The following is a 21187-nucleotide window of genomic DNA, read 5'->3' as shown; positions in this document are numbered from 1 at the left end:
CACAAGTCGAAACAACTATCGACACAATCATACACAACAAAATAAATGAAAATACAACTATGGGAGAGTTACAACTGCTGGTTTATATAGGAGCACTAAATATACACACTAGGCAGAGATCAGGACCAATCAACACACACAAGAAACCCACAAAACCAGCATGGCAACACAGGCTACAGATCTGAAGAGAAAAACTGAGAAAAGACATCGGGCAGCTAACACAATTTATAAGAAATGAAATATAAGACAAAAAACAAAAAAGGTTAGGTAAAATCTTACAACAAGAAGTTATAGAGCAATTAGATGAAAAGAAGCAGAAATTACAAACATTGGCCAAACGACTTAGAAGATACAAAAAAAGTGAAAATAGAAGGAAACAAAACCAAACATTCAACGCAAACCAAAAGAAATTTTACCAGACAATAGATAACACACACATTAAAATAGACAATCCACCAAACATAACAGACATGGAAAACTTCTGGAGCAACATATGCTCAAACCCGGTACAACATAACAGACATGCACAGCGGATACAAGCAGAAACAGACACATACAAGATGATACCACAAATGCCTGAAGTGATAATTTTGCAACATGAAGTCACCCGAGCAATTAATTCTACGCACAATTGGAAAGCCCCGGGAAAAGATAAAATAGCAAATTTCTGGCTAAAGAAGTTCACCTCAACACATTCACATCTAACTAAATTTGGCCTTTACATATGTCTGCTTGTGTTTTATATATGTGTGTGTGGGGGGGGGGGGGGGGCGCATGCGAGTGTTTACCTGTCCTTTTTTCCCCCCAAGGTAAGTCTTTCCGCTCCCAGGATTGGAATGACTCCTTACCCTCCCCCTTAAAACCCACATCCTTTTGTCTTTCCCTCTCCTTCCCCGTTTCCTGATGAAGCAACTGTGGGTTGGGAAAGCTTGAAATTTGTGTGTGTGTTTGTTATTGTCTCTATTGACGTACCAACGCTTTCGTTTGGTAAGTTACAGAGTCTTTGTTTTTAGATATAAGTTATTTAACAGTTACATTGCAGACCCATATACAGTCCCTGATACACTTACACAAGGAATAACTTACCTGAAACCTAAAGATCAAGCAGACACAGCAAACCCAGCAAAATATCGCCCCATAACATGCCTACCAACAATATACAAAATATTAACTTCAGTCATTACACAGGAATTAATGACACATACAACACAGAACAAAATTATAAATGAAGAACAAAAAGGCTGCTGCAAAGGGGCACAAGGATGTAAAGAGCAACTGATAATAGATGCAGAGGTGACATATCAAGCTAAAACTAAACAAAGGTCACTACACTACGCACACATTGATTACCAAAAAGCTTTTGATAGTGTACCCCACTCATAGTTACTACAAATATTGGAAATATACAAAGTAGATCCTAAATTGATACAGTTCCTAAACATAGTAATGAAAAATTGCAGCCAATACAGATTAAGCGTGGAATATACCAAGGAGACTCATTAAGTCTTTTCTGGTTCTGCCTTGCTCTGAACCAACTATCCAACATGCTAAATAATACAAATTATGGATATAATATTACTGGAACATACCAACACAAAATCACACATTTGCTATACATGGATGATCTAAAACTCCTGGCAGCAACAAATCAACAACTCAACCAATTACTAAAGATAACAGAAGTATTGAGCAATGATATAAATATGGCTTTTTGGAACAGACAAATGTAAGAAAAATAGCATAGTCAAGGGAAAACACACTAAACAAGATTATTACATATTGGATAACCACAGTGACCGCATAGAAGTGATGGAAAAAACAGATGCCTATAAATATCTAGGATACAGACAAAAAGTAGGAATAGGTAATACAAATATTAAAGAAGAACTAAAAGAAAAATATAGACAAAGACTAACAAAAATACTGAAAACAGAATTGACAGCAAGAAACAAGACAAAAGCTATAAATACTTATGCTATACCAATATTGACCTACTCATTTGGAGTAGTGAAATGGAGTAACACAGACCTAGAAGCACTCAATACACTTACACTATCACAATGCCACAAATATAGAATACATCACATACATTCAGCAACAGAAAGATTCACATTAAGCAGAAAGGAAGGAGATTTATCAACATAAAAAACCTACGTTATGGACAGGTAGACAATTTAAGAAAATTCTATATACAACGAGCAGAAACTAGCAAAATACACAAAGCAATCACTCATATAAATACATCGGCTACACCATTGCAATTTCATAACCACTTCTACAACCCTTTAGATCACATAACATCAACAGATACGAAGAAAGTAAATTCGAAAAAGAAGACACTACATGGCAAGCACCCGTATCATCTAACACAGCCCCACATCGATCAAGACACATCCCATACATGGCTAAGAAAATGCAATATATACAGTGAAATGGAAGGATTCATGATTGCAATACAGGATCAAACAATAAACACCAGATATTACAGCAAGCGTATTATTAAAGATCCCAATACCACAACAGATAAATGCAGACTTTGAAAAAAAACAAATAGAAACAGTAGATTACATCACAAGCAGATGTACAATACTAGAAATACATAATCCACCAGAAGACATGACAATGTAGCAAAAATAATACATCAACAACGTGCCATACAACATAAACTAATAAAACAACACATTCCCACATACAAGTATGCTCCACAAAATGTACTGGAGAATGATGAATACAAATTATACTGGAACAGAACCATTATAGCAGATAAAACACCACCACATAACAAACCTGACATCATACTCACCAATAAAAAGAAGAAATTAACACAACTAATTGAAATATCCATACCCAATACAACAAATATACAGAAGATAATAGGAGAAAAAATAGACAAATACATCCAACTGGCTGAGGAAGTCAAGGACATGTGGCATCAGGATAAAGTTGAAATTATACCAATTATACTATCAACTACAGGAGTGTCCGCCGCTCGTGGTCTCGCGGTAGCGTTCTCTCTTCCCGAGCACGGGGTCCCGGGTTTGATTCCCGGCGGGGTCAGGGATTTTCACCTGCCTCGAGATGACTGGGTGTTTGTGTTGTCCTCATCATTTCATCATCATCCAGGAAAGTGGCGAAATTGGACTGAGCAAAGATTGGGTAATTGTACGGGCGCTGATGACCACGCAGTTGTGCGCCCCACAAACCAAACATCATCATCATCAACTACAGGATTCATACCACACAATATCCACTAGTACATCAACGCAATACAGCTACATCCAAACATATATATACAACTACAGAAATCTATAATTATTGATACATGTTCAATTACCCGAAAGTTCCTAAATGCAATGTAACATATACCGTACAGTTAAAAGGAAGTCATGCTTGGTCAAGGTCCCGCATTTCACTTTCCATTTTTAACCAGACATAACATGTGAGAAAGGAAAGAAATAATAATAATAGATTGCTGATGGAAATTTCTCAATTTGTGAAGTCAATGCAAAAATGTCAGTTACATGAATTGGAAGCACACTACATTTGAGTATATGCACCATGTGAATTAACATTTGTTGATTGTGTTCCAGACGAAAGTGGATATGTCTATAAGTGAGGAGCAGCGCCCACGGTATGGAATCACAATCCAGGAGCTGCAACACCTTTCGGAGCTGCAAGGGTACGCGGCCGTCGCGGAAATTGAGAAGTTTGGAGGAATTGGAGGGCTGTGCAGGCTGCTGCGAACATCCCCCACTAGAGGTAAAGCCATGCTGCCTGGCTGCAGGAGCAGTGTTCCATGCTCCAGTCAGGTCATCTCAGGTCCAGTGTATACTGGGTCAGCTGTCAACATGGTAACATTAGTTTTGCAGTTATTGTACTCTATGAAATTTATATCTTCTCTTTTGAGTTTAAATCACTCCTAATATTGTTGTCATCCCTTTCACTTCATCTTCGTGACCCCTTCTCTGCCTCCCTCCCCCTACCTCTGCCCCCTCCCCCCCCTCTCTCCCACCCCCATCGGCACACACCTTTGTATCCCAAGGTTTAGTGGTAATGCTTTTCTGGTTTGTTACCCTACACTGCCCTTATATTTAATTACTGTTTAATGGTTTCAATTTTCAATGTTATTCATCAATATTCTATTCTCTTTGACGATAATTATCAGTTTGATTATGGTGATGGACCTGAAAACTAAAAACCAGTTAATGAAATACATTAATGCTGTAGAATGCCCATAATATTCTGCTTTTCACTTATAATTAATGATACATGAGCAGTGTCCAAGGGAAAGCCACAGCACACACTGTTCACCTACAGTAGTCATTCAGAATGAGCTTTGTAACTGAAAATCATCCAAAATGTGAAATCTGTTCTGTAATATGGTTTTTAGTGGCAAAATATCTCAGACACATTGAAATTTGTCACAAAATTTGTCCTGTGTGTGAACTGAATGCGTTTAGTAAACGACTAGTTCATTTGCAACATGCTTTACAGTGTGGAGACTAGGGTATAAACTTTTGTAAGACTAGAACCATGATGATGTATTATCATGTGTGTTCTATAGAGGGGCAAGTGGAATTTATATAAAAACCATAATAATTATAACAGAAAGGAATAGGGAGTCACATAAAATAAATACAGGCATTGATTTTACACACACAGAAAAGTTCTAGCAATCGTTAACTTCTGATGGGGAATGGTCTTCGGTTGGAGCCAGTTCTGTGCATTTACTCTCACCCAATTAACTGTGGTACTCCTCTGTATGCCTCCATATATTGACAGCCCCTCAAGCTTTCTATGCAGTAGTGTGCTTTATCTCCGAAGATGTTCTTTGCAGATGGGGATAAAATGTCACTGAAGAGTTTTAGGAATTGAGCTCAGGATCTCAGTCATGAAGTTGGTGTGTTTTGTTTTCAAGTCACATATCATATGAAAAGTTGTCAACTATTTGGAATTCATAGATTGATTTACACGACAGAATAGCTGAATAATTGTTAGGCGCCGAAAAATGCAGAAGATGTAGCTGCCATGTGCAGTCAAACCACGAGTTTTAAATAAATGATGAAGAGAGAGAGAGAGAGAGAGAGAGAGAGTGTGTGTGTGTGTGTGTGTGTGTGTGTGTGTGTGTGTGTGTGTGTAGGGTAAACCTCAATCCACAAACCAAATTTCCAGGTTTGTTTAGAGATATTTTCTGATTATTTTGGTATAAGGCTTGTGTAGTGTTTTGGGATATTTGTAAATATCCCAACACACCACTGGAAAGCCATCAACAAAAGATGCTCATGAGTAAGTTGAATAAGGATGAATGTAGTGGGAAAGAGAAACAGTGTGTTTTTCACTTCTTGTATGCAGTGAATGTGGAGCAGTGTTGGAGCCAGTGAGAAGGGGACCAGTAACAATTGAAGTACTTAGATGTTCCGATAGATGAAATGCACTTAGTAAAAGTACTCATTAGACATTTACCATTCCACACTTGACAAGGAATATTGTATAGAGGGTGGAAAAATGTTAACAAGTTACTAACGTTTGTTGAAGGTTTAGACACACTGAATACTGAAAGAAATGAAAGTCAATGAAGGAATCCAATTATTGTAAAGTAAGCAGTAATGAAACTGTTCACAACAGGGATAATGGTCTAAATCACAATAACCCTAGAGGGAGAAGAAATCAGACTGATAACATAAACTTGCAGGTGTTTACACCTCAAAACCATCAAATAAATATGCAACAAAATAATGACACAGAATCAAATCAGCATATTATTGAAGTAAGTCTGACCGGTATCCGGTCACAGTGAGGGAAAACTAGAACAATCCTTGGTTAAACGCCAGACTCCAGCATATCACAGAACAATACTTGGCCCATATGTAAGTAAAATGATCGCTTATCGTAAAATATCACCTATTAATGATTGGTTATTAGTGGAAGAAGAAAATTTAGAAAAGGTGCAATGCAAACCAATTGTAAGCGGAAGAATAGGAAATACAGGAGTGGAAATTTACATTGATTCAGGAAGGGAAGTATCAATAATTTTGGAGGAATGGCTATTAAGTGGAAGAATAAAGGAATTCCCGAAGTTACCTGTACATATTTTAGGTATTACAGGTACTAAGAGTAATGTAGTGAAATGGTAAACAAGGATTAACTTTGGAATAGATCAATTGGTATTTGAAGAAACCATGTTAATAGTCCCTAAAATAATTATGCAAGTATTACTAGGAGTAGATTGGTTGATGAAATATGTAGTGGTAATAGACTTTCAGAGTGGTTCTCTTAAGTGCAGTCTAGGTAACTATAATAAAGAGAGATTATTTAGAACATATCACTGTCAAGAACATCATAGTTCCAATCTTAAAAAGGAAACACAGAAATTTTTTCCGAAATATGCAGGACCATTTGATCATGGATAGTCCACACCCGAAAGCATACTATTTAATTGACCCGCATACTGGTCAGGAGAAATGTTTATACAATGCTGACAAACTAAAGAAATACAATTATCATAAATTAGGAAGGGAGGGAGGACAAGCAACCAAGAACCAAATAATATTTGACGTGACTATAAAAATAGGATGACAAATAGAAAGATATGGTACAGGTACAGAAAATTGATTAATAGAAGAGGTCAGTAGAAATAGTAGTGTTTTGGATCAGTAATCTAGCTGGAGCTTGGGTTTTAAGAAAAGAGAGAACAAAAGAAAGAATAGAGTGCAATTAAGAATACTTAGATATGTAGTGTCTTCAACAGCTGAGTTAAGATACGAAGAAGGTAGTGGAACCTCAGAGTAATATGGGGGAAAGTAGAAGGAAACGTAATGGAAGATATAAATATATCTGAAATGTGGAGTGTACTCTCTAATTAGGAATGATGAGTAAAAGGCAGATAGGTGGACCTAAGAAAGGCCAACCTATACTGTTCAGGCAGACGCACCAAGAAAGGGATTGACCTGTACCATTGTAGGAGAGGAATAAATATGGGGCACTACCACACTGAATGAAATAGAAATATTTTACAGCATTGAGACAGAAGTTGTCTTTGGTGCAAATGAGGTAAGATTTGTTTAAAGGATAATCCATAGATTATTCTTAAAATTGGTTATAAATAACAAGAGGTTTTTCCCAAAGGTTTATGTAAAGAGGTGACAGGATTTGAGTGCAGTGGTGGAGACAGTGTACACCTCAACGTAATTGCACACAAGGGCTTTGGAATACAAGTCCGTACTCTAAAAAGAGAAGACTTAGATGTCAATATAATGAAAACTCAGAAAGTTTATAATCAGTGTAATAATATAGTAATGAAAGATGAGCTAACTATTTAAAGAAGGTTAATATTGCATTACCTATTTAAAGAGGAATAATATCATGATGTCTAAGTATATCAGAATAAATGTCTCACAAGTATCCAGTAGGTAGATAGTAAAATTGTCTAAAATCGAAAATTCCAGTGGTTAATCAGTTATGAGGTCAAGAGGATAACAAATAAAAGGAACTTAAGAATAACATTAATGACAAGTAATATATTTGTATTACTGTGCACATCCCTCAGATACTTCGACTAATCTAGAAAAGATAGTCATACTATCAAAGAAAGTAATAAGGTATGAGAAATAATATTACAGGTATGAAGGAAATGAATGAATCCTGCCAAACAGGAACAAAGTACTTAAGCAACAAAGTGAACATAGTCACGAGTGAGCATTAATGATTATAAAAAGATATGTTGGAGAGATTATGCAAAGGCAGCTTAAAGAAGTAAGAGTAGGATAATAGCAATAGAACTATTAATAAAATTGTGTGTGTAACTAGAATGAGATCTCTTTTTTTTGAGTGGTGGGATATGTGGTGTTTCGGGATATTTGTAAACATCAACACACCATTGGAAAGCCATCAGCAAGAGATGCTCATGAGTAAGTTGAATAAGGAAGGGAAACTGTGTGTTTTCCTTTCTTGTATGCGGTGAATGTGGAGCAGTGGTGGAGCCCATGAGAAGGGACCAGTGAAGATGGTATTACAACCACTGGTAGTCCGGGAATCATTTGTGCCATGATGCAGCAAGTACCTGAATCAGAGAGCCATGGAGTAAGTGACACACCAAAAGGGCATAATGAACAACTGAAGAGCGGTAGTTGTTTATCTGTGTTTTTCTCTCAGGTCCTACAGTATACATGTATGGACATTCAAATGTACTCAAGAGAGTGGTATTACCATAGCAGTTGTTAGTTGTGTTGTAAAAAGTAATAGTGGAAATATGGGCGAAATGTACCCCTGTTTGTGAGAAGTGTGGCTATTTATTTAGTAGCACATTAGAGAGAACGTGTAGAAGCATTCCAGGAATCTTCACCGCATTTGAATCGACTAGGAGGTGGCACGGAAGGATCCGGACCACTAAAAAACTACTCTGAGAAGAGAGGATAAAGGTCTACTTTCATGTGGCGGTGTATTGGGGTCTGCAAAATATTGCCCTGTTGTATTGGCCAGGGATGCAATTTCCTGCTAGTGCTGATATAAGACCCACCACAATCTTACAAAATAAACAACAGCAGGAAAAGAAGGAAAAATACACACCCCACTTGTTATCAGGGTATTTGTTGTTGTCAAAAGTAATGCCTACTTTACTATTTGTGCTCAAGCATTTTTAGTTGACCAATACATGTGTCATGTACGGTTTCGCTGAATGCAGTTAAAGAGTAGCAGGGGGATTCTTTGGTGTGCTGTTCCTGCATTTCACTACTTTTGCATCATCTGAGGGTTATTGCATTACTGTGTGTTTTGTTTTGTACAGTTGCGGTCTCATAATACAGAGATACCACAAATGATTCATTTTTTCCAAGATTCTGTATTTTCTAAAGTATTACATGTACAAATATTATTGAAGCATGAATGGAACCATAAACTCTCAGAGTTTCCTTTCTACCCATCAGTTGTTGTTAAGGGTGGAATACCTTGACAAAATGGTGAAAAAAAAAAGTTTTTGTGTGTTGGGATATGTGAGATGTTTCCTGTTATGACAGGGCAGCATGCATTCAAAAGGAATTATGAAAAAGAATCACCATGTAAATGTGATGTAAAGTATTGTGCATTAGTATTGACAATTTAAGGTCACTGGTTGTCTCCGTAAATAGAAAAGTGCTACTCAACTGGTGTTCCAGATGCAACCTTGGAGAGAGTGAACCAAAGGTTTTGTATGCAATCCAAAAAAATCAACAGTCTGTGCAAGTCATGAATGTGAAATACAGCAGAAAATTTCAAACTGTATCATCTGCAGTTTGTGGAACAATTAAAACTATAAGGTTGTGGCTGGTGCCTTCAATTTTGCATCACAAGGAAAGTTTAACCATCACAATATGAAAGTGTGTGGCACTGAAAATCATTATGAGATTGTGATGCATGAACAATATTTGCGGAAGGTTAATGTTCTATGTGCATTGTCACAGACAAAGCTGTATTGTCATTTTTCTCCTATGATAAGTCTGTTTTACATACCTCTGCCCTTGATATGTAACAGTTGTGGTTATTTCCACAACTGTCTGCAGATTCTGAGAACTTCACTTCCAACAAAAAACCCCTTATTGGAGCATCAATGTCCATCACTATCTAAACATAAAACTCCTGCATTGCTGGATTGCGCATAGTGGTAAAGATGATGGGGCTCTGTTCCCTTGGCCCTCCAGGGCCCGTGACCCCATGCCATATGACCTTTTCCTTTGGGAGTCCATTAAGGACAGTGTTTATGTGCCCCCACAGCCAAGAACACTGGAACAGCTCAGAGTATGCATCAGTGATACTGTAATGATCGTTGACAGGCTGTTGCTGCATAAGGTATGGAAGAAACTTGGACATGTGTCATGTGTCCAGAGGAGTATTCATAGAACTTTTGTTGACCACAGAATGCGGACTTTGTGAGCTTATTATTCTGTTCATGCACCAATCATATTTGTATTTCCACTTGTAATATTTTGGAAAGTAAAGAGCTTTGAAACTGTATTAATCATTCATAGTAGGTTTGTACAGGCTTTTTAACTTTTTTGTAGGTACTTTGAAAAAAACAAAGACAGCTGGGAAAGAAACAAAATAAGTTGTAATTACATTCTTACTGTGTAATGATTAGTGAGCCACCAGAGTCAACATATCCATTATGCCAAAATACTTGGAATATATCCCTGAACAAACTCCATAAATTTTTTGCCATTTTTGTTTTTGTTCACTCAGTATACATGCGAGGAGTTACAAGTCATAGCAGAGTCTCCACACCTGGTACGTTCCTGTGGCTAAAGTATACATATTATCTTATTTGGAAAAAAAAGAGACATTTCCCAAAAGTTTTACTTGATCACTGTGATTGTGTAACTATCCACTGTTACAGGTCTCAGTGGGATACGAGCAGATTTGGAGAACAGAAGGAAGGTATTTGGTTCCAATATGGTACCGCCGAAACCGCCAAAAACATTTCTTCACCTCATATGGGAAGCTCTCCAAGATGTCACCCTCATTGTTTTAGAAATTGCTGCTTTGGTGTCATTGGGTCTTTCATTTTATCCTTATAAGGAAAGACGTAAGTACCATATTTTAATAATAATTCTGTTATTAAATAGCTAAGGAATGTAAATAAGCTTTGAATTCCATCCAGTCACTGACAGTTGACAATATGAAGATTTCTGGCATTGCTTACTAACAACAATATTTCATGTCACATGGTGTAGAAGGAGACCATACTCAGTCGGCATCCCGACAGTGTGTTATTTTGGTGCATAATTGAGCTGTGAGGAATGGATGTTATAAGATGTAGCCTCTACACCTGTGTAACCATTCTCCTTTTTCAGTGCTTTTCTTTCTGTTGTAGTTGCATTAACACTCAAATTTGTTGATAACCAGTGTCTAATGCAGAGGTTGTTTTCAAGATGCTACCAATAGCTAAGAAGTAAATCATCAAACTCAGCACAGAAAATAAAAACCAGGTCACAGACATCCTGTATGCACATGTATTACCTCTTGTGAGACATTATCCTGGTACCATTTTTCAATCAAATAATGGCACATGTTGATATGAACTGCCGACATGTCATCGAGATACTCCCTCAACTGCCGAGGTCCCCCACAGTGTCTCCAATTCAATACATGTGGGTTCAGTTTGCATGTTAACTCTATTCCAGTGCAAATATCTGGGATGTCGAGTGCCAGCTACAATAGTTTGGGTGACTGAACTCAGAAGAGAATGTTAGAGGTGTGTGATGCCATTCCCACCTGAACCTCAGCAATGTGTAAGGTGGAAAGGGGGCTTGTGGTACAGGGTTGGATGGGGAGAGAGGGAGTTGGGGGATATGCACAACATTCTATCACCTGATGATTGGGCTGTGTGCTTCTGCTGCTGATTTCAACGTGATTTTGCAATCCCTGAAATTGCACAACATAACCTTTCATTTCACTTCCTTCTTTCTTTCTAGGCACTTAACTTCCTTTGTCAGTGAGTATATTATTTGTGGCCATATACAGGAAGATGTATATGCCAGAATAAAGAGGAAGAAGTCAGTGTAGAACTGATTCATTTAGGAATGGTATCTGTCCAGCTCATTTTGCCTTTTGCCATCTGTTGGAAAATTTTTACTTGCGGTCAGCCCATGAAGAGTCAACAACATTTTTTTTTTCGTTATTTTTATGCTATTTCACAAACAGTGATATACATTTTCACTGAAAATAATATATTTTAGCTCACAACTAACACATTACGGTGTCTCACCTGCGTTGGCCTTCTGCGTCGTGGCAGATCGTGCTCAACCACAACATGTCACCTTCACGCTGCCACCTGAACAGCCGTCGTTGCCACATCCCTTGGAGGCGCACACTCCTGGAATACTACAGCAACAACAGCTCGATTCAGGCAGTGCCCTGACAAACTCAACTCAACCTGTTCTTCTGAACATTCTACAACGCTTACCAATACTGCCGCTGTTCAATCCCGACAGAGCAATAACCTTGTTCAAAATTGTGGATGACGTGTTCAACCATTACAAACTTGATGAGTCAACCAGGTTTCTGTGCCTCGTCACCCACCTGCACGACCAGGAGGACTTGATTGCTGACCTGGCCGACGCCCCGGACTCATCTACTCAGTACATTCTGGCCAAAAAGACAGTTCTACGTCGGCTTGCACGCTCAACTGAGGCAGCAATATGGCAAGTGCTCCATGTTGAGCAACTAGACAATGACAAACCTTCCCAGCTCTGGAGACGGCTACGTGCCCTGGTCAGCGCTGATCTGCTCTCTGACACAGCTCTCCTCGCCATTTGGTCAGGCAAACTATCTCCTCACATCCACTTTTCTCTGGCTCAAAGGTCTCCTGAACCTGTCGAGCAAAGAATGACAATTGCTGACAAGCTACACGATGCATCACTGCTCTATTTCTCCAGCCACTGCCTACCTGACAAGTCTCAGGTTCAGGCTCATCGCCCTGCGTCCGGATGCGGTCGGGGCCGTACTGTGCTGACCATTCCGCTCGCTACGGGAAGCAGTAAACAAGCAACTGAGACGTCACCGGCTCCACCCACGGTCATGCCCCTTCCTGCAACTGAACCTGCTGCGGCCACTGAATCTCAGCCACTGCCACTGGCAACGAACTTTCCGCAGAAAATGCAACCGCACTACCCGTACTGTTACTTCCACACACGGTTTGGTGAGGCGGCACGAAACTGCAGACCACCCTTCTACTTCCCAAATGCCAATTGCAGGTAGGTCCGGGTACCACCTCCTGCACACAACATGACAGGCACCCCCCAGTGCTCCATTCTGTCCAGGAACGACCGGATAACTGTGGACAACTTTGCATGAAAGACATTTCGTCGGGATACCTTTTCCTGGTGGATGCAGGCGCCGATGTTTCGCTGCTGCCTACGCGTTAGCGTCGTCAAACATCCGCCCTCATCATACTTCACTGTAAGCCATGAATTCAACTAAACTACAATGCTCGGGTTCGATATCCCACGTTGTCTCAATCTCCGCAAACTGCAAACTCGAGTGGACTTTTTTAGTGTGCGAAATTGACGAACCTATACTAGGCATTGACTTCTTGCGACACCACAAACTTTCACCGGAACTAATGCGAAACACCGTGTTTCATCATCCGTCCAAGACTCACTTCCCCTGTGCTCCATCGAGCAACCCCCCTCCCTGTGACACATTGGTCCGGGCTCATCTCATCCGTACATGCTCGTCTCTGTCAACGACATTACAAGAAACCATGCACCTTGTCGAGCTTGAACACATCGCTAGCCTACACAAGGAAAACTTCGAGCTCTCCCTCCGGCTCCATGAAACAGAGCTCCAGCTCTCCGACACAGCAAACAAATTAACAGACACTACAGCAAGGACAAAGCAAGATCAGTAAGTGCGCCGAATCTGCTTGCAATCCCAGCAATCGAGCCTCCATGTGTTTACCTCACACTGCCCTGCAACTGTGCTATTAAGACTGCCATAACGTGTAGTGACAGTTCCGCAGGGCCACACCCTCCTAACACGGCAGCATTTGATGCTCGGCCGGACACAGGTGCACATGTGACGAGTGTCATGTGTTCTACATCTACATCTACATCTACATTTATACTCCGCAAGCCACCCAACGGTGTGTGGCGGAGGGCACTTTACGTGCCACTGTCATTACCTCCCTTTCCTGTTCCAGTCGCGTATGGTTCGTGGGAAGAACGACTGTCTGAAAGCCTCTGTGCGCGCTCTAATCTCTCTAATTTTACATTCGTGATCTCCTCGGGAGTTATAAGTAGGGGGAAGCAATGTATTCGATACCTCATCCAGAAACGCACCCTCTCGAAACCTGGCGAGCAAGCTACACCGTGATGCAGAGCGCCTCTCTTGGAGAGTCTGGCACTTGAGTTTGTTAAACATCTCCGTAACGCTCTCTCGGTTACCAAATAACCCTATGATGAAATGCACCGCTCTTCTTTGGATCTTCTCTATCTCCTCCGTCAACCCGATCTGGTACGGATCCCACACTGATGAGCAATACTCAAGTATAGGTCGAACGAGTGTTTTGTAAGCCACCTCCTTTGTTGATGGACTACATTTTCTAAGGACTCTCCCAATGAATCTCAACCTGGTACCCGCCTTACCAACAATTAATTTTATATGATCATTCCACTTCAAATCGTTCTGCACGCATACTCCCAGATATTTTACAGAAGTAACTGCTACCAGTGTTTGTTCCGCTATCATATAATCATACAATAAAGGATCCTTCTTTCTATGTATTCGCAATACATTACATTTGTCTATGTTAAGGGTCAGTTGCCACTCCCTGCACCAAGTGCCTATCTGCTGCAGATCTTCCTGCATTTCGCTACAATTTTCTAATGCTGTAACTTCTCTGTATACTACAGCATCATCCGCGAAAAGCCGCATGGAACTTCTGACACTATCTACTAGGTCATTTATATATATTGTGAAAAGCAATGGACCCATAACACTCCCCTGGGGCACGCCAGAGGTTACTTTAACGTCTGTAGATGTCTCTCCGTTGATAACAACATGCTGTGTTCTGTTTGCTAAAAACTCTTCAATCCAGCCACACAGCTGGTCTGATATTCCGTAGGCTCTTACTTTGTTTATCAGGCGACAGTGCAGAACTGTATCGAACGCCTTCCGGAAGTCAAGAAAAATAGCATCTACCTGGGAGCCTGTATCTAATATTTTCTGGGTCTCATGAACAAATAAAGCGAGTTGGGTCTCACACAATCGTTGTTTCCGGAATCCATGTTGATTCATACATAGTAGATTCTGAGTTTCCAAAAACGACATGATACTCGAGCAAAAAACATGTTCTAAAATTCTACAACAGATCGACGTCAGAGATATAGGTCTATAGTTTTGCGCATGTGCTCGACGACCCTTCTTGAAGACTGGGACTACCTGTGCTCTTTTCCAATCATTTGGAACCTTCCGTTGCTCTAGAGACTTGTGGTACACGGCTGTTAGAAGGGGGGGCAAGTTCTTTCGCGTACTCTGTGTTCCCGAACTGACGGCTCCTACCCTGCCCCTCACTGGCAGAACCTCAAACTATGCAACCTCGGCTCTTGTGTGCCGCCGTGCGACCACCACTGACAACACATACAGTGCGCTTGTGCCAAGCGTTTCATCTGCGACCGTGCTGCCACAGGCCGCGCCCTCGGACAATGGACTCCCTAACGGCTAACGAGATCTACCGAGCTCACCCGACCACGGTACCACTGCTTCGGGCCGGCGGCCATCTTGTCGCATTGACTCCTGGTACACTTCACCGCCTCGGCTCCCATCGGATCTGCCGAGTGGCTCCGAACATCACGACCACGCCTCGCCTTACCCGCCCACCACACATTGTAAACAAACCGCCTCCTGTGCCGCTGGCAACATTTCTGTCGTCACCAACGGCACGGTTCACAATGTTCACCTCACGCCAGGTCCCCCGATCTCCAGTAAACCACATCGACTTTGTCCCAAGCGCCTCTCCGACCTTAAAAATCAGATTTCTGAACTACTAAGCTCCGGCGTCATTGAACCCTCTGCCAGTAGCTGGTCTACGCCCATACATATGACACCCAAGAAAGATGGGTCCTGGCGCATGTGTGGAGACTACAGTCGACTAAACGCACAAACAAAATATGGACACCTACCCCATACCCAACATTGCCGACTTTACCAGTTCCCTCGCAGGTACGACCACATTCTCTGTCATTGATTGAAAAAGGGCCTACCACTGGATCCCCATGGCACCTGAAGACATCGAGAAGACAGCAATCACCACCCTGATTGGGTTATTTCAGTTTCAATTCATGCCCTTTGGTCTGAAAAACACAACCGAGACCTGGCAATGCTTCATTAATGAAGTGAAGTGCTATTCTACCTAAACTTCTGCTTTGCATATCTGGATGACATTCTTGTGTTCAGCTCCTCCATCGAGGACAACATTCGGCATGTGCAAACTGTTATGAACACACTCGCAGCAGCAGGTATCGAGACCAACCAGGACAAATTGCAGCTACATCAACCCACTGTCACTTTTCTTGGTTTTCAGGTCTCTGCCAATGGCATTTCGCTGCCCCCTGAGGAAGTACAAACAATACTAAACCTACCCTATCGCCCACTTCTACCTCGGGCTGTGGAGATTCAGGCTCCACTGACGGATGCCTTGGCAGGCACCGTTCCATGGACCCCTGCTATGACTGACTCTTTCACTGCCCTCAAAAATCTTCTTGCCGAGGGCCTGCACTATCGCGCATCCTCATCCCAATGCACAGCTTTTCATCACCACGGATGCGAGCGATACTGCCATCAGCACTGTCCTTAGCCAGACAATCGATGGCCAAACTTCCTCTCTACAGTTCTTCTCGCGCAAGCTCACCAATGCACAATGGAAATATTCCGCGTTTGACAGGAAGTTGCTCACAGTCTATGAAGCGATTAAGCATTTTAAGACTGACATTGATGGATGCCCTTCCTATGTTTTAATGGACCACAAACCACTGGCTGCGGCCATTACAAACCTGCCAGCTAAACCGCCTTCTCACCGCTTCAGATACATGGACTTCATATCTCAGTTCACCACCAATGTCAGACACATAAAGGGTGCTGACGATATAGTTGCTGATTTCCTTTTATGAGTCAACGCCGTCCATTTGCTGTTAGACCTCTCTGAACTTCCCAACCTCCAACCTGTCGATGAGGAAACACAAAACCTGATTTCAGACTCTACTTCTTCACGACACTTCATCCTCACCACCTTGCCTGGCATTTATGGTGGGATCTGATGCGACGACAGTACGGGCACGTTACGCCCCCTCATCCCAACCACGCTTCGTCGAGCTGTCTTCAACGAATTGCATAATTTAGCCCACCCCGGTGTTCGTGCGTCTGCCCACCTCGTAGCGGAATGCTTTGTGTGGAGAAATGTCAACAAGGACTGCCAGCAATGGGCATGCTCCTGCGTCGCGTGCCTATGCTGCAAAGTACACAAGCACACTTCACCCCCCCTCGGCATCTTTTCGATCCCTCCTGGGCATTTCCAGCATATTCACATTGACATTGTCGGCCCTCTCTCCACCTCTAATGGCATTCGTTATGTTCTCTCATCTATCGACCGAACAACTCGCTGGGTCGAGGCTGTCCCCCTCCCCAATATTACAGCAGAAACTGTTGCTCGAGCTTTCGTCGAGTCATGGGTATCACGTTTCGGATATCCAGCTATCATCACTACTCACCAGGACAGACAATTTGAGTTGGCTCTTTTCAACAGGATTTGTAACATTTGCAGCATCCAGCACATCCGTACCACAGCATATCACCCGCAAAGTAACGGGCTAGTTGAGCGCTGGCACCGCATTTTCAAGGCAGCTCTTCGATGCCATGACTCTCTATGGACGGACGCCCTTCCCCTTGTGCTACTCGGCATTCGTGCGATCTATAAGGAAGACCTCAAAGGCACAATAGCTGACTTTGTATACAGCCAGAACATTGTTCTCCCTGGCAAACTTGTGAGCCCTTCCGCTTCTGTCCCTCAGTCTGACTTACCTTCCTTCGTTGACCGTGTCGGACGCCACTTCATCTACCTCCGTATCCCTCCACCCACCAGCCATTCCTGCCTTAAGGTTCACGTCCTGAAATCTCTGGACAATTGCGAGTACATCATGCTACGAGACGACACTGTCCGTGCTCTCCTCCAACCTCCATATACCAGCCCATACCAAGTTCTCCACCGTTCAGCCAACACCTATGACATCCAGATGAAAGATTCAGCTGTTACAGTCTCTCTCAACAGACTTAAGTCTGCTCATGTTGAGCCTCCTTCTACCCCTCTTCAGGTTACAACCATGCCACTCACTGTCGTGGCTCAGGACACTCCAACCACTCCCTCCACGTCAGACTTACATGCTCGATCAATTGACTTCCAGTTCCAATTGTCAAGCTCTCCTCTGACCTCGCCTATACTCCAGTTTCACGCACTTCGTTGAGTGACCATATGCTCCCCACGTTGAGCTTACTTACGATCACGCACTCGCCGCTGGGCCCTTCGCTGGTCCCTTCGACCTCTCCACCATCCGACGTCAACCTTGACATGCTTCGTGTGTTCGCCACTCCCACCGGAGACATCATCGTCATCGCTATGTTCCACCCGCAAACCTCCGGCCTACCTGTTGCCGCATGAGCAGCATGCTCAGTACGACACCCGGCTCACTTCAACGACTTCCAGGTTTGGTGGCCGAACCTTCCTTCATGACATCTACCCACACAGCTCCCCAACGATGCTGTCAAGCTGAATGTGATCTGGCTCCCGCGTACCATCCCTGCCGACACCATTGTCACCATCCCCCTCAGCCTCTCGAGAGTACTCCATATTGTGGGAGTGGGGGGGGGGGGCTGCTATGTGGCGCCGATGAAATCGACACCAACATTAATATGCATGCATATTTGGACTCTAAGCATTATCTTTAGCTGTTCCGCCATGTTCTTTGTGATCCTTGTATGTGTTAAGGTTAATAAGTGAACTATTGCTAAATGGGTGTGATTATTGGTGCAACCAACCCGGTAATCATCCTCAGTCATTTCATTTGACATGTATGTTAAAGCATAGTACATTATATGGAAACAGTATTGTGGTTTTATTAGGCTTTTTGTGCATTTAGGTTTAGAAATAATATTTACATGCAAAAACTGTCATTATATTCAAATGCGACCAGGCTATCAGATTATTTTGCAAAATTTTCATGGATGATAGTTATGTTTCTTAATAGTTCACATTATACAGATACTTGTATAGTTTTTCCTTTAAGTAATTAGTAATGTCTTTGTTTATTACAAATAAAAAATATAGTGTTTGTCCAGTTTTTAAGTTATCATTACAAGTTTTAATTTTCTCAGTTACACATTTAGAAACAGTTTTGTGACATTAAATGTAGAACAGTTCTGTCAAACTGTCAAGGTGAGCAGGGAGGCAGATCAATGCCAAGACCTGTGGATGTGGACAGGTACATGTTTGGGTAGGCTAAGATATCGAAGGTGGTCGAGTGGATACAGGATGGACAGGTTGTGTTCTTCCAGAAGTCAGGCATCTCATTAAATATGGATACATGGAACATAATCATTTTGCATTGGAGTACAAATAGCATACCATTAAGCATCAGCTGAAATGATGTTTCATTTGTATAAAAACTTTTACAAGGATGCATTGTTAATGTTTGTCTTTTTGTTCATGTTTGTCTTTTTGTTCATGGTGACAATTTTTAACTTCATTTTGGTTTCTCCATTTTTGCATTTTTGTTTTAACTGTGGTATTGTTCTACATGTTGTAAATCTCACTGTGCCCCTCCCTCTGCCTCTGCCCTTCCCCCTCCCGCTTCTCCCCTCCCCCCTCCCACTTCTCCCCTCCCCCCTCCACCTCCCCTCCCCCTGTCTTTTACTTGCAGATATGATTTTACTACATGCACTTGTTGAGTGTCCATTTTATAGAATATCATACATGACATTCCCACTTCCTGTAAATGCTGCACGATCATGTAACTGGTCTAGTGCGGAGCATTGTTATTTTTTCACGTGCCTCGAGATGACTGGGTGTTTGTGTTGTCCTCATCATTTCATCATCATTCATGAAAGTGGTGAGATTGGACTGAGCAAAGGTTGGGATTTTGTACTGTGCAGTTGAGTGCCCCACAAACCAAACCATCATCATCATCAGCAGCAGCAGCAGCAGCAGCAGCATTGTTGTTGATCCATGCTTTCACTCTGGACACAACAACAGTTAGCTGCAATTACTACACTCGTGGAAATGGAAAAAAGAACACATTGACACCGGTGTGTCAGACCCACCATACTTGCTCCGGACACTGCGAGAGGGCTGTACAAGCAATGATCACACGCACAGCACAGCGGACACACCAGGAACCGCGGTGTTGGCCGTCGAATGGCGCTAGCTGCGCAGCATTTGTGCACCGCTGCCGTCAGTGTCAGCCAGTTTGCCGTGGCATACGGAGCTCCATCGCAGTCTTTAACACTGGTAGCATGCCGCGACAGTGTGGACGTGAACCGTATGTGCAGTTGACGGACTTTGAGCGAGGGCGTATAGTGGGCATGCGGGAGGCCGGGTGGACGTACTGCCGAATTGCTCAACACGTGGGGCGTGAGGTCTCTACAGTACATCGATGTTGTCGCCAGTGGTCGGCGGAAGGTGCACGTGCCCGTCGACCTGGGACCGGACCGCAGCGATGCACGGATGCACACCAAGACCGTAGGATCCTACGCAGTGCCGTAGGGGACCGCACCGCCACTTCCCAGCAAATTAGGGACACTGTTGCTCCTGGGGTATCGGCGAGGACCATTCGCAACCGTCTCCATGAAGCTGGGCTACGGTCCCGCACACCATTAGGCCGTCTTCCGCTCACACCCCAACATCGTGCAGCCCGCCTCCAGTCGTGTCGCGACAGGCGTGAATGGAGGGACAAATGGAGACGTGTCGTCTTCAGCGATGAGAGTCGCTTCTGCCTTGGTGCCAATGATGGTCGTATGCGTGTTTGGCGCCGTGCAGGTGAGCGCCACAATCAGGACTGCATACGACCGAGGCACACAGGGCCAACACCCGGCATCATGGTGTGGGGAGCGATCTCCTACACTGGCCGTACACCACTGGTGATCGTCGAGGGGACACTGAATAGTGCACGGTACATCCAAACCGTCATCGAACCCATTGTTCTACCATTCCTAGACCGGCAAGGTAACTTGCTGTGCAACAGGACAATGCACGTCCGCATGTATCCCGTGCCACCCAACGTGCTCTAGAAGGTGTAAGTCAACTACCCTGGCCAGCAAGATCTCCGGATCTGTCCCCCATTGAGCATGTTTGGGACTGGATGAAGCGTCGTCTCACGCAGTCTGCACGTCCAGCACGAACGCAGGTCCAACCGAGGCGCCAGGTGGAAATGGCATGGCAAGCCGTTCCACAGGACTACATCCAGCATCTCTACGATCGTCTCCATGGGAGAATAGCAGCCTGCATTGCTGCGAAAGGTGGATATACACTGTACTAGTGCCGACATTGTGCATGCTCTGTTGCCTGTGTCTATGTGCCTGTGGTTCTGTCAGTGTGATCATGTGATGTATCTGACCCCAGGAATGTGTCAATAAAGTTTCCCCTTCCTGGGACAATGAATTCACGGTGTTCTTA

At 42.9% G+C, this 21187-nt stretch overlaps 1 protein-coding gene across 1 annotated transcript in view; it reads left to right on the top strand.

Annotated features, from left to right (window-relative positions):
* Positions 1-21187, top strand: part of LOC126108776 (plasma membrane calcium-transporting ATPase 2-like) — a 532870-nt gene that overhangs the window by 28879 nt on the left and 482804 nt on the right. The window contains exons 2-3 of the mRNA XM_049914127.1: positions 3591-3759; positions 10364-10552. Of these exons, the coding sequence (XP_049770084.1) occupies positions 3603-3759; positions 10364-10552 (346 nt within the window). The 5' untranslated portion in view covers positions 3591-3602. The remainder of the gene's footprint in view (positions 1-3590; positions 3760-10363; positions 10553-21187) is intronic.

This window comes from Schistocerca cancellata, chromosome 11, assembly GCF_023864275.1.
Source record: "Schistocerca cancellata isolate TAMUIC-IGC-003103 chromosome 11, iqSchCanc2.1, whole genome shotgun sequence".
Taxonomy (NCBI): Eukaryota; Metazoa; Arthropoda; class Insecta; order Orthoptera; family Acrididae; genus Schistocerca; species Schistocerca cancellata.
This window is presented reverse-complemented; position numbering and strand designations above follow the sequence as displayed.